Source organism: Portunus trituberculatus, chromosome 26 (genome assembly GCF_017591435.1).
Source record: "Portunus trituberculatus isolate SZX2019 chromosome 26, ASM1759143v1, whole genome shotgun sequence".
Lineage (NCBI taxonomy): Eukaryota > Metazoa > Arthropoda > Malacostraca > Decapoda > Portunidae > Portunus > Portunus trituberculatus.
This window is the reverse complement of record NC_059280.1, coordinates 4608708-4623707: the sequence shown is the minus strand read 5'-3', so window position 1 is coordinate 4623707 and position 15000 is coordinate 4608708. Positions and strand designations below refer to the sequence as shown.

Sequence of the window (15000 nt, the reverse complement as noted above, 5' to 3'; positions counted from 1 at the left end):
AACCAGTCATTAAGCCACTAAGCCAGCCAGGACCTGAAATCTAAGCCATCAAGCCAGTTAGGGAACGTAATCTAACCCAGTAAGGACCATTTATCGGTAAGCCAGCCACGCTAAGCCATAACTTTTACTCAGAAATCCAGAAAGGTGTTTGTGGCTGGAGTGTTGAGGTGTGAGCCTAGTAGCGCGGTGGTTGAGCCGATTAGCGCCCTCTACAATGGCTGGGGTGAGTAACGCTATGAATTTAATGATGCTTACTATGAGAGGTTAGGACCGCAGTGTTTGGCGGGGTGTTATGGTTGTTTTTGCAGTGGCAGTGGTGAGCGGAGTGACTGCTGGGCGTTTTAGGGGTAGGAGTCTTAAATATATTAGTTTGCAAGTCTCTAACAGTGTGAAGTGGAAGTTGTTGGTGTTTAGAAGGGTGTTTTATGGTTATATAGTTTGACAGGGTGTTGCGGAAGTTGTTGGTGTTTAGAAGGGTGTTTTTATGGTGCTATAGTTTGACAGGGTGTAGTGGAAGTTGTTGGTGTTTAGAAGGGTGTTCTTGTGATTCTAGTGACAGTTTAAGGAGTTCTTTGCACCGTTGTTGGTGTTTGAAAACCTGACTTATCATATCTGCGCTTTGGAAACAGTCCTTGAACTAGACAAGGCAACTGGTTAACCCCTTCAGTACCATGACGCGTTTTCATATTCATTCTGGTTACTATTTGGTAATTTTATACAGCTTCAAAAACTCATTAAAATAGTGAAGACTGTGGCCATTAACCTTCTGACCTCCATAGACCCTTCCTAATGTTAATAAAATCGTCTTATCGTACACAAACCTCAAAGTAAATGTGTCCCAGTACTGAAGTGGATAAACATTTGTCTTTCCCACATATATTAGCGAGTTACGGTGCTATGGTGGCTTGCAGGTACTCGAAGACAGTTAGATGACAGGAACATGAGGCCTTCACGTGGCAGACCCTCTATAAACATGCCTGCTTGTCTCCATCTGTCACCGCTGTCTGAGCTTTAAAAGGCCCCTCCTGACTCAGCGGATATTTGTAGCGGTGTTATGCGCGGTGTAGTGGGAATTATGAACGTAGGATTTGCGGCTTCTCTGTTTGTTTTTCTCGCCCCTTCCAACTGCTAACTCTGTATAAGGGCCTTATCCGCCTCTGTATGGAGTATTCTTCGCATGTTTGGGGGGCTTCCAGTCACACAGTTTTATTAGATAGGGTGGAATCAAATGCTTTTCGTGTCATCAACTCCCCTCCTCTGAGTAGGTGTCTTCAGCCTCTTTCTCACCGCCGGAATGTTGCATCTCTTTCTATCTTTTATCGCTATTTCCATGCTAACTGCTCTATCGATCTTGCTAACGGCATGCCTCCCCTCCTCCCCGACCCTCGCTGCACAAGGCCTTCTTCCTCTCATCCGTACTCTGTCCAACTCTCTAATACAAGAGTTAACCAGTACTCTCAATCCTTCACACCTTTCTCTGGTAAACTCTGGAACTCCCTCCCTGCTTCTGTATTTCCATCTTCCTACGACTTGACTTCTTTTAAGAGGGAGGTTTAAAGACATTTGTTCCTGGGTTTTGGCTAATTCTTTCAAATCCTTTAGGAAACCTACAGTTCCGGGTTATTTATTTATTTTTTTTTTTGTGGGGGGCAGATCTCCTTGCATGAAAAAGAAAAAAAAAGTTAGGAGGAGAGTGAAGCCTTTATGTGGTGTATGAAATGCAAAGAGAAAAATGTAGGTTATTTGATTAAACGCTCTGCTCTCTCAAAACGATTGTCTTCCAAGACCATAGCGATGAGTAGCCGTGTACTCAAGAGTGTGTCTCCTGTTCATAATGTAGAAATGTTGTCAATCTGTCGCCAGCACCATAAAAACACCCTTAAAAACTAATCTAGAACCTTTGGAAAGTTGTGGCGGTTCTCAAGAGTGGTTCTTCTGTTGATAATGTAGAAATGTTAATCTGTCACCAGCACCTTAAAAAAACCCTTGAAAACCCGGAAAGAAGTATAGGTACCGGGCGGAAACTTCACAAACCACTACAGCAAACTACTATTGAGCCTCGCCGCGGTTAGGAGCGAGACGGGAGGAGTTAGAGCAGAGGTAGCGAGCAGAGCGGAGAGGCAGCTTGGGGTTAGTCACAAGTCTACGGTGGTTACTAGTACTGGTGAGAGCAGCGTTGCCATCTAACTACCTTGCATGCAGTCGAGGATATAGGCGGCTTGTGCGACTGTCACTGGCGACTCACCAGGCTCACGGGTCGCTCCTTCAGCACCGCCTTCCTCAATAGACAATCCTCTACCTCCTTCTCCTCCTCCTACCCCTGCTCTTCCCTCCTCCTGAGCACCTGAAGGAACGGTCAAGGTTAATGGGTGATTCCGCCGCCAATCCGCTGGTGCACTCAGTGAAGCACCACCTCGGAGGCCGCTAACATCACCGCCCCCTCCTTCGGCGCCGCTGGGTAGCTCAAGGGACAGAGAGAAGGACTTGTTCGCCAGTCGCTTCCACCAGCCTGTGTTGGTGTGGGCGTCAGTATCTGGGGCGTGGCGGCAGGGCGTGTGTGTGTGTGTGTGTGTGTGTGTGTGTGTGTGTGTGTGTGTGTGTGTGTGTGTGTGTGTGTGTGTGTGTTTCTCTTGTTTTGGGGTGTTTCTCTCTCTCTCTCTCTCTCTCTCTCTCTCTCTCTCTCTCTCTCTCTCTCTCTCTCTCTCTCTCTCTCTCTCTCTCTCTCTCTCTCTCTCTCTCTCTCTCTCTCTCTCTCTCTCTCTCTCTCTCTCTCTCTCTCTCTCCCCTCCCCCTCTGTGTGTGTGTGTGTGTGTGTGTGTGTGTGTGTGTGCGGATGATACAAGTAAAAAAAACAAGAAGAGAGAAAAACACACACACACACACACACACACACACACACACACACACACACACACACACAAACACCAGTAGCAGCAGCAGTAGTAGCAGCAGTAACAGCAACCCACAAGATACAGAAAGACACATGGGGTGGTGGATCTGGACACAATCTGACCTACCTCCTAAGTTAGCAGCAGAGGACCTGACAGACGGCTGGAGTGACGCAAGGGGGGTGTAGGGGCCAATATCCTCCTCTCCTTCCTCCAGTATATCAGGTAGTATAAGGTTTTGTTTCTCCTCCGGTACTCTGAGACGTTAGGAGGGAGTGGAAGTGTTCGGTGTAGGAGGTGGAAGAGGATGAGAAGAAGTAAAATGGCGAAAGGGAAGCGAGAAAGAGAAAGAGAAGAGGCAAGATACAGGAAGAGAAATAGGGGAAGAGAAGAATGAAAGGAGAGAAAGAGAGAGATAAGGAGGGAGACAATTGAAGAAGGATGAAGGAGAGAAGTAGAGGAAAGGAAGAAGTAAGCAAGGAAGATGAAGGAAAGATGGAAGGAATGAGGGAGACAGGAAGGAAGGAATGAAAGAAAGAAGGAAGAGAAGGAAGGAAAAGAAAAGAGAGAAAGAAAAATATTGCAAAGAGAGAGAGAGAGAGAGAGAGAGAGACAGACAGACAGACGGACAGACAGAAGCAGAAGACAGGAAAGCGAAGGATATTAGAAAAGCACACAAGAATACAATAATTAATTCTCTATGACAAACAAACAAACAAACAAACAAACAAACTTCAACAAAACAAAACAAAAACGAAAAAAAAACATTAATATTTTTTTTCCCGTTTAAAATTTTTCATGTAGTTTTTTTTTTTTTCTTCATTTTCTCTCTCTCTCTCTCTCTCTCTCTCTCTCTCTCTCTCTCTCTCTCTCTCTCTCTCTCTCTCTCTCTCCTTCCTTCCTTCCTTCCTTCCTTCCTTCCTTCCTTCCTCCTCCTCCTCCTCCTCTCCTCCCTCCTCCTCCTCTCCTCCTAACATTCTCCCAAACACTCAATTCTCTCTCTCTCTCTCTCTCTCTCTCTCTCTCTCTCTCTCTCTCTCGCTCTCGCTCTCGCTCTCGCTCTCTCTCTCTCTCTGTACTCACATCATATTAGCAACAGAGCCTCGATAAGTTCTCTTCTTAAACTCAGCCGAGGCTTCAGTGTATGGCAAGACAGGGCTTTCATCATCATAGAAAATATCCTTCACCAGCGGCGGCGTTCTCAGCAGTAGGGTGTCCACGATTAGATAGGATACCTGGACATTGGGGAGAGAGAGGAACAGGGAGGCAGGAGGAACAGGGAAAGAGGGACAGGGTGAGAGGGACAGGGAGAGAGAGAGGAACAGGGAGGCAGAGAGAGACAGGGAGGGAGAGAGGGACAGGGAGAGAGAGAGAGAGACAGGGAGGCAGAGAGAGACAGGGAGGCAGAGAGGGACAGAGAGGCAGAGAGAGACAGGCAGAGAGGGACAGGAAGAGAGAGACAGGGAGGTAGAGAGGAACAGGGAGAGAGAGAGACAGGGAGAGAGAGAGGAACAGGGAGGGAGGGAGGACAGGGAAGCAGAGAGGAACAGGGAGGGAGGAACAGGGAGAGAGGGACATGGAGGCAGAGAGGGACAGAGAGGCAGAGAGAGACAGGCAGAGAGGGACAGGAAGAGAGAGACAGACAGAGAGTCAGAGAGAGACAGGGAGGCAGAGAGGAATAGGGAGACAGAGAGAGACAGGGAGGCAGAGAGGAACAGGGAGAGAGAGAGACAGGGAGGCAGAGAGAGACAGGGAGGCAGAGAGTAACAGGGAAAGAGGGACAGAGAGGCAGAGAGGAACAGGGAGAGAGGGACATAGAGGCAGAGAGAGACAGGGAGGCAGAGAGAGACAGGCAGAGAGGGACAGGAAGAGAGAGACAGGGAGGCAGAGAGGAATAGGGAGGCAGAGAGAGACAGGGAGGCAGAGAGAACAGAGAGAGAGAGACAGGGAGGCAGAGAGAGACAGGGAGGCAGAGAGGAACAGGGAGAGAGAGAGACAGGGAGGCAGAGAGAGACAGGGAGGCAGAGAGTAACAGGGAAAGAGGGACAGAGAGGCAGAGAGGAACAGGGAGAGAGGGACATAGAGGCAGAGAGAGACAGGCAGAGAGGGACAGGAAGAGAGAGACAGGGAGGCAGAGAGGAATAGGGAGGCAGAGAGAGACAGGGAGGCAGAGAGGAACAGGGAGAGAGAGACAGGGAGGCAGAGAGAGACAGGGAGGCAGAGAGGAACAGGGAGAGAGAGAGACAGGGAGGCAGAGAGAGACAGGGAGGCAGAGAGTAACAGGGAAAGAGGGACAGAGAGGCAGAGAGGAACAGGGAGAGAGGGACATAGAGGCAGAGAGAGACAGGGAGGCAGAGGAACAGGGAGAGAGGGACATAGAGGCAGAGAGAGACAGGGAGGCAGAGGAACAGGGAGAGAGGAACAGGGAGGCAGAGAGGAACAGGGAGAGAGGGACATAGAGGCAGAGAGAGACAGGGAGGGAGAGAGGGACAGGGAGAGAGAGAGACAGGGAGGCAGAGGAACAGAGAGGCAGAGAGAGACAGGGAGGCAGAGGAACAGGGAGAGAGGGACATAGAGGCAGAGAGAGACAGGGAGGCAGAGAGGAACATGTGAGTTTTATGCAGAGAGAGACAGTATGAGAGATAATGGGTTAGTTATGTTTTATGTTGGATTTGTTTGTAGAGATAGGGAGATAGAGAGAGAGAGAGAGAGAGAGAGAGAGAGAGAGAGAGAGAGAGAGAGAAATTACAATACATCATTATTATTCATTCACTTCTTTCTATATTTCAAATTTTTAATAATAATTTCGTTTTGTTTGTATACTCTCTCTCTCTCTCTCTCTCTCTCTCTCTCTCTCTCTCTCTCGCTTACCTTCATATGTCGGTCAATAATCCAATTTAATTCAAAGTCTTCATCATCATCACCAAAAGGGTTAATCAGCTGTTCGGCGACCTGGCGGGGAGAGGACAGATGCTATTATTCTTATTGTTGTTGTTGTTGTTGTTGTTGTTACTATTATTATGGTGCTGTGTGTGAGGTGTGTGGCTGTGTTAGTAGCACCTGAGGACACGGTAACACTGGTAGTCTCTCTCTCTCTCTCTCTCTCTCTCTCTGGTTGGTGCACGCCTTCCCTCTCGTGTTGTGTTGAAAGGCGCGGCTAGTTTACGAGTTTAGCTTTATTGAATTGCAAGGCGCTAGATGATTTGCATTTCCGCGGTACTTTGTGATGAAGCGACATTCTTGGTGGCAGTACAGTGTTAGTCTGCCGCGCGTGTCAACACAGCCACAACGCGACACGGCAGGGCAGGGCAAGGCAAGGCAAGGCAAGGCAGGGAGTGTGTGGACCAAACCAGCCGCTGAGTGAGTGAGTGAGTGAGTGAGAGAAGCAGATCAACAGTTTTGCCGTGTCCCCGTGTTCTCATCTGTCTCTATCACTGACACACACACACACACACACACACACACACACACACACACACACACACACACACACACACACACACACACACACACACACAGAAAAAAAGGTAGATAAATATTTACTTTTTATTTATATTTTTCAATCTTCATTAATGATTAAGTAATATGGGTGTTTTTTTTTACATTATTCTCTCTTAATTAGTCTATTTATCTATCTATCTATGTCAATCTATCAATCTATTTATCTATTTTATACATCAACCTTAAAAAAACATCTTTCTTTAACCTCTTACAGCACTGAGACACATTTTTACCACGAGATTTGGGCATGATTAGGCGGTGCTATTGACATTAGGAAGGGTCTGTGGAGGGCAGAAGATTAATGGCCACAGTCTTCACTAATCTAATCCCCACATAAATTTCTAAACTTGTGTAAAATTGCCAAATAGGAAACAGAGAAAATATAAAAACACGTTATGGTACTGTAGAGGTTAACACACACACACACACACACACACACACACACGTACCTTGAGCAGTCCCATGTAGAAGAAGAACTGGAGAATCGTGAAGAATGGTATAAATAGATCGACCTTCTTCTTGTGACTCACTTTTGACTCCTCGAAGAACTGGCGTCCCACGATGGCAGCGATGAAGAAGGCGTAGGTAGCAATCGTCACCACCTGCAGGAGAGGGGCATGAGGGGTGGCTGTGCGTGTGTGTGTGTGTGTGTGTGTGTGTGTGTGTGAGTGGTATGAGTGGTGGTGATGATAATAGCAGTAATGATGTTAACAGTAATGACAATAACAATAACATGAGCAGCAGTAATAATAATAGTAATAGTGATTTTGATAATAATAGTAATAATAATGATAATGACACTAACACTAACAATAATAATAGTAACAACAACAACAACAACAACAATTACACTAGCATTCTCTCACTCACTCTCAATTTACTCCTTACTTACAAACTTCAAGAAACAGACCAGGATGTAAGTGCAGTCAGGTTAGTGAAGTAGTGACACCACCACCACCACCACCACTACTACTAACTGCACCACTACAGAACAGGACAGTGAGTGTTTAGTCGCGAGTTAGTTCAAATATGTGGAAAAACTAAACACAATATTAGTATTCACGAAAATAAATAAATTACTAAATGTTTGTGTGTGTGTGTGTGTGTGTGTGTGTGTGTGTGTGTGTGTGTGTGTGTGTGTGTGTGTGTGTGTGTGTGTGTGTGTGTGCTTAAAAGTCAGAAATATGTATATATCGATGCAAATATAGATAGATAGATAAAGATATGTAGATAGATGCATATATAGATAGATAGATAGATAGATAGATAGATAGATAGATTGATAGACAAATAAAGTGACTGACAGGTATTTCTTGACAGACAGAGAGAGAGAGAGAGAGAGAGAGAGAGAGAGAGAGAGAGAGAGAGAGAGAGAGAGAATAAAGATAAAATGTATATAGTTAGCAATTGGGGACTGAGGGAGGGAGGGAGAAAACTCATAATAATAATAATAATAATAATAATAATAATAATAATAATAATAATAATAATAATGATAATAATAATAATAATAAAAGAAAATAAAGAGAAAATAAGCAAAATAAAGGGGAAAGGGAGAAAGCCAGGGAGGGAGAACAAAAAATGATAATAATAATAATAATAATAATAATAATAATAATAATAATGATAATGGTAATCAGGAGTAGCAGCAGCAGCAGCAGCAGCGGCAGCAGCAGCAGCGTCAGCAGCAGGGAGGAGGAAAAGGAGGAGGAGGAAGAGGGAGGAGGAGGAGGAGGAGGAGGAGGAGGAGGAGGAGGAGAAGGAAGAGAAGGAGGAGGAAGAGGAGAGGTAGGAGGAGGAGGAGGAGGAAGAGGAGAGGTAGGAGGAGGAGGAGGAAAAGAAGGAAGAGGAAAGGATAGGAAAACAGGAGGAGGAGGAAGGAAGGGAGGAGGAGGTGGATAAGTGGTATAAGGAAGAGTATAAGGAAAAGGAAAAGTATTAGTGAGCCAATTTTGGAAGCGGATTAAGAGGAAGAAGAGAAGTACATACGTTAGACAAGTATAAGGAGGTATTAGGAGGAATATTAGGAGTATGGTGACTAATATCAGGAGTATAAGGAGTGACTAACAGGAGTATAAGGTATGCCAATATTGATATGTAGTTCATTAATAAAAGGAATATTACAAGTATTAGGAATATTAGGAACAATATTAGTGACACTGTTAAAGTATAAGGAAGAGGAGGAGGAGGAGGAGGAGGATGAATACAAGCAAGAATATAAAAATTAGTATCAGTAAGTATAAGGAAGAGTCAAAAGTATAAGGCTAATTATAGGAAGAGTATTAAGTGTAATGCAAGTATATAAGGGGAAATATTAGTAGTATAAGGAGGAATATTTAGTAGTATAAGGAGGATAAAGATTACTAGTAGGCATTAGAAGAGTATAAGGAGGAAAATCAGTAATATAAGGAAAAGTATCATTAGTATTAGGAAGAGTATAAGTTAAAGAATATTAGTACTATAGAAAATAACATAGTGGTATAAGGAAGAGTAAGGAGAAATATAAGGAAAAGTATCATTAGTATTAGGAAGAGTATAAGGAAGATCTCTGGTACAAAAAGGAATATTGATACTATAAGGAGAAGCATTAGGAGTATAAGGGATATCATTAATAATATAGGGAAGAGTAGCAGTATAAGGAGTGGTATAAGGAAGACTAGTATAGTATAAGTAAAGGAGTATAAGGAAGAAAATTTGTAGTATAAGGAAAATATTTTGTGTAAGGAAGAGTATTTACAGTATAAGGAAGAATATAAGGAAAAAATGTTACTAGTATTGAAAGTCACTAGTGGTGTAAGGAGGATAAGGAAAAGTATAAGTATAAGGATGAATATAAGGAAGACTGAAAATTATGTAAGGAAATTATTAGTCATATTAGGAAGAATATAAGGAAGATCATTAGTATAAGGAAGAGCATTAGCAGTATAAGGAAGAGTATAAGGCAGAGCATCAGCAGTATAAGGAAAATTGTAAGTTAGTGCATTAACAGTATAAGGAAGAATATAAGGAAGATCACTAGCAGTATAAGGAAAGTATAAGGAAGATCATTGGCAATATAAGGAGGAATATAAGAGGAATATCAGTAAGAGTATTAGTAGTATAAGGAAGAATATAAAGAAGAGTATAAGGATTAATCAAAGTGTGAATATTAGTTGTATTAGGAGTATCAGTATAAGGAGGACTATGAAGACGACTATAAGGATAAATAAAAACAGTATTAGTAGTATAAGGAAGAGTATTACCAGTATAAGAAGTAGTGTTAGTAGTATAAGGAGGAATATAAGGTAGAGTATAAGGCTTAATAGTTAGGGCATTAGTAGTATAAGGAAGAACATCAGCAGTATAAATCAGAGTATTAGTAGTATAAGGAAGAACATTAGTGGTATAAGGATAGATATAAGGATGAGTATAAGGATAGATATAAGCAAGAGTATTAGTAGTATAAGGAAGGGCATTGGCAGTTTAAGTCAGAGTATTAGTAGTATAAGGATGAGTATAAGGAAGAGTATAAGGATAAATATAAGAGTATTAGTAGTATAAGGAAGAGCATTAGCAGTATCAGTCAGAGTATTAGTAGTATAAGGAATATAAGGAAGAGTATTAGTAGTATAAGGAAGAGCATTAGCAGTATCAGTCAGAGTAGTAGTAGTATAAGGAATATAAGGAAGAGTATTAGTAGTATAAGGAAGAGCATTAGCAATATCAGTCAGAGTATTAGTAGTATAAGGAAGAGTATTAGTAGTATAAGGAAGAGCATTAGCAATATCAGTCAGAGTATTAGTAGTATAAGGAGTCATGTTAGCAGTATAAGGAGGAGTATGAGGAGTATGAGGAGGTATTAGCGTCCCGCCGTACCTGGCAGTGGAGGAGAGGGGGGTGGGGGGTGAGGGCAGGTCACCAAACACATGTCCACAATCATTTCCAATTCCGTGGCACGTGAATCGGGATCAGGAATCGGGAATGACCTGTGAACAAAAATAGGGGGCAGTCTTCCTGTCGTGCAAGGGAAGGGTGGGAGTGTGGTATGAGGTGTCAGGTATCAGGTATCAGGTATAAGGGAGGTGGTGCAAGAAAAGGTTTCAGGTATAAGGTATAAGGGGCAGGTACAAAGATGATGCAAGAATAGGTTTCAGGTATCAGGTATAAGGGAGGTGGTGCAAGAACAGGGATCAGGTATAAGGTATAAGGGGCAGGTACAAAGATGATGCAAGAATAGGTTTCAGGTATCAGGTATAAGGGAGGTGGTGCAAGAACAGGGATCAGGTATAAGGTATAAGGGGCAGGTATAAAGATGATGCAAGAATAGGTTTCAGGTATCAGGTATAAGGGAGGTGGTGCAAGAATAGGTTTCAGGTATAAGGTATAAGGGGCAGGTATAAAGATGATGCAAGAATAGGTTTCAGGTATCAGGTATAAGGGAGGTGGTGCAAGAACAGGGATCAGGTATAAGGTATAAGGGGCAGGTATAAAGATGATGCAAGAATAGGTTTCAGGTATAAGGTATAAGGGGCAGGTATAAAGATGATGCAAGAATAGGTTTCAGGTATCAGGTATAAGGGAGGTGGTGCAAGAATAGGTTTCAGGTATAAGGTATAAGGGGCAGGTATAAAGATGATGCAAGAATAGGTTTCAGGTATCAGGTATAAGGGAGGTGGTGCAAGAACAGGATCAGGTATAAGGTATAAGGGCAGGTATAAAGATGATGCAAGAATAGGTTTCAGGTATCAGGTATAAGGGAGGTGGTGCAAGAACAGGGATCAGGTATAAGGTATAAGGGGCAGGTATAAAGATGATGCAAGAATAGGTTTCAGGTATCAGGTATAAGGGAGGTGGTGCAAGAACAGGGATCAGGTATAAGGTATAAGGGCAGGTATAAAGATGATGCAAGAATAGGTTTCAGGTATAAGGTATAAGGGGCAGGTATAAAGATGATGCAAGAATAGATGTCAGGTATCAGGTGTAATATATAAGGAAGGTAGTGCAAGAATAGGTGTCAGGTATAAGGTATAAGGGCCAGGTATAAGGGGGATGATGCAGAAATAGATGTCAGGTATCAGGTATAAGGTATAGGGAGGTGGTGCAAGAATAGGTGTCAGGTATCAGGTATAAGATATAAGGGGCAGGTATAAGGGAGCTGGTGCAGGAGTAAGTGTCAGGTATCAGATATAAGGTATGAGGCAAGTATAAGGGAGATGGTGCAAGAATAGGTGTCAGGTATCAGGTTTGAGGTATAAAGGTGCTGCTGCAAGAATAGTTATCAGGTATAAGGTATAAGGGAGATGGTGCAAGAATAGGTATGAGGAATTAGGGATAAGGTACAGATCAGGGTCAAGTGTATGGTATAAGGGACAGATCAGGGTCAGTGTCGAGTATAAAGTATAAGGTACGGATCAGCATTGAGTATAAGGTATAAGGTATAAGAATAGGTATCAGGTATAAGGTATAATGTATACATATAAGGAACATGTCACAATCAGGTATAAGTGGCTGAAACATGGGTAGGTGTTGAGTATAAGGTGCGGTTTATGATGTCAGGTATAAGGTATAAGGGACGGGTCAGTATCAGGTATAAGAAGCTGGTTCAAGGATAAGTATCAGGTATTAGGAACAAGTATAAGGTATAGAGGCATCAGGTATAAGGTCGTAGGTTGAGTTGTAGAGGTATGAGGGTAAAGTTCTTGTATGAGGTATAAGGAATGAGGTATAAGGTATGAGGAGTAGGTTGAATTTGAAGGTATGAGGCTCAGATGCATGTGTGCAGTATAATATATGAAGTATAAAGTACAAGGTATGAGGTATAAGGTATAAGGTATTAGGTATGAGGCAGAAGGAGTAAATATAAAGAATAGGTTGAATAGGAAAGATCGTGAAGTTCAGATCAAAGTATAAGACTTATGTATAAGGGGCAGTTAAAAGGTATAAGGATATCAGGTATAAGGTATAAGGTATCAGGAATGAGATATAAGGATTAGATTGAATAGGATAGATCGTGAGGCTCAATTCCAGGTATAAGATTAATATGTAAGGGCCAGATAAAAATATGAGGGACCAGGTATGAGGTATCAGGTATAAGGTATCAGGTATAAGATATAAGGAACTAATATAAGGAGTAGTGGAATAGGATAGATCATGAGGCTCAGGTCCAGATATAAGATTCATGTGTAAGGGCCAGATGAAAAGTATAAGGGTCCAGGTATAAGGTATAAGGTATTAGGTATAAGGTATGAAGTTTAAGGAATAAATATAAGGATTAGGTTGAATAGGATATATTGTGAGGCTCAGGTCCAGGTATAAGGCTGATGTATAAGGGCCAGATAAAAAGTATAAGGGGCCAGGTATAAGGTATCAGGTATGAGGTATAAGGAACAAATATAAGGGTTAGTGGAATAGGATATATTGTGAGGTTCAGGTTCAGGTATAAGACTGATGTATAAGAGCCAGATAAAAAGTATAAGGGGCCAGGTATAAGGTATCAGGTATGAGGTATAAGGAACAAATATAAAGATTAGGTTGAATAGGAGAGATTGTGAGGCTTAGATCCAGGTATAAGGATGATGTATAAGGGGTAGATAAAAGGTATAAGGCATCTGGTATAAAGTATAAGGTATAAGGTATTAGGTATCAAGTATAAGGTAATAGGAACAAATATAAGGATTAGGTTGAATAGGAGAGATCATGAGGCTCAGGTCCAGGTATAAGGATGGTATATAAGGACCAGATGAAAGGTATAAGGGGCCAGGTATAAGGTATCAGGTATTAGTTATCAAGTATAAGGTAAAAGGAACAAATATAAGGATTAGGTTGAATAGGAGAGATCATGAGTTTCAGGTCCAGGTATAAGGATGATGTATAAGGACCAGATGAAAGGTATAAGGGGCCAGGTATAAGGTATCAGGTATAAGGTATAAAAGAACAAATATAAGGGGTAGTGGAATAGTATATATTGTGAGGTTCAGGTCCAGGTATAGGGCTGATGTATAAGGGCCAGATACAAGGTATAAGGGGCCAGGTATGAGGTATTAGGTATCAAGTATAAGGGTTAGGTTGAATAGGAAAGATCGTGAGGCTCAGGTCCAGGTGTAAGGCTGATGTATAAGGGCCAGATAAAAGGTATAAGGGATCAGGTATGAGGTATGTGGTATAAGGTATGAGATATAAAGTATGAGGTATAAGGTATGAGGTATGAGGTATAAAGTATGAGGTATAAGGTATGAGGTATAAAGTATGGGGTATGAGGTATAAGGTATGAGGTATAAGATATGAGGTATAAGGTATGAGGTATAAGGTATGCTGTATAAGGTATGAGGTATAAAGTATGAGGTATGAGATATAAGGTATGGGATATGAGGTATAAGGTATGATGTATAAAGTATGAGGTATGAGATATAAGGTATGAGGTATAAGGTATGGGGTATGAGGTATAAGATATGAGGTATAAAGTATGAGGTATGAGATATAAGGTATGAGGTATAAGGTATGGGGTATAAGGTATGAGGTATAAAGTATGAGGTATAAGGTACGAGGTATGAGATATAAGGTATGAGGTATAAGGTACGAAGTATGAGATATAAGGTATGAGGTATAAGGTATGATGTATAAAGTATGAGGTATGAGGTATAAGGTACGAGGTATGAGATATAAGGTATGAGGTATAAGGTATGGGGTATGAGGTATAAGGTATGAGGTATAAGGTACGAGGTATGAGATATAAGGTATAAAATATGAGGTATGGGGTATAAGGTATGAGGTATAAGGTACGAGGTATGAGATATAAGGTATAAAGTATGAGGTATGGGGTATAAGGTATGAGGTATAAGGTACGAGATATGAGGTATAAGGTATGAGGTATAAGGTATGGGGTATAAGGTATGAGGTATAAGGTATGAGGTATGAGATATAAGGTATGAGGTATGAGGTATGGGGTATAAGGTATGAGGTATAAGGTATGAGATATAAGGTATGAGGTATAAGGTATGGGGTATAAGGTATGAGGTATAAGGTATGAGGTATGAGGGGTGGCGTCATACCTGAGTGTACACTAGAGGAATAGATACCCAGTCATAACTCCAAAGTAAGCCGCATTTTTGTCTGAATTCATTGAACTCCTGTGGGAGAGAAACACATTGAGAGAGAGAGAGAGAGAGAGAGAGAGAGAGAGAGAGAGAGAGAGAGAGAGAGAGAGAGAGAGAGAACTATCTTCCTTTCATCTTCTTCGTCTCTCTGCTGCTGTTGGTATAAATGATTATGAGAGATTGAGTGGATGACAGATAGACATAGAGAGAGAGAGAGAGAGAGAGAGAGACAGAGAGAGAGACTATTAAACGGATAAAACCAGCATAATCATCAGCATCATCAGCTACTTTTACTATTACTACCACTACAACTACAACTACTACAAACTACTGCAGTATTACCACCACTACTACAACCATCACAACAACAATTACTTTACACTTAGCTACAGTAATGCAGTAATTCTAATAACCACAACACTTATCCAAACACTTATAACTAACAAGAATAAGAATTTTGACACAAGAAAAACACAACAACACTCTAACAATCTAAACTTTAGCCAGAAAACACGAAAAAACGTTCAATAAACTCAAGA

The 15000-nt window shown here is 42.0% G+C and overlaps 1 protein-coding gene across 7 annotated transcripts in view; it reads right to left on the bottom strand.

Annotated features, from left to right (window-relative positions):
* Positions 1 to 15000, bottom strand: part of LOC123509082 (bestrophin-4-like) — a 53058-nt gene that overhangs the window by 9573 nt on the left and 28485 nt on the right. For 3 of the 7 annotated variants that reach the window (XM_045263211.1, XM_045263212.1, XM_045263218.1), the window contains 6 exons: positions 14417 to 14494; positions 6839 to 6991; positions 5760 to 5840; positions 3972 to 4123; positions 3018 to 3145; positions 2192 to 2509 (listed from right to left, as the gene is read on the bottom strand). In XM_045263211.1, coding sequence (XP_045119146.1) covers positions 2192 to 2509; positions 3018 to 3145; positions 3972 to 4123; positions 5760 to 5840; positions 6839 to 6991; positions 14417 to 14494 — 910 coding nt within the window. The remainder of the gene's footprint in view (positions 1 to 2191; positions 2510 to 3017; positions 3146 to 3971; positions 4124 to 5759; positions 5841 to 6838; positions 6992 to 14416; positions 14495 to 15000) is intronic. The other 4 variants (XM_045263213.1, XM_045263215.1, XM_045263214.1 and 1 more) reach the window with 4 other exon arrangements.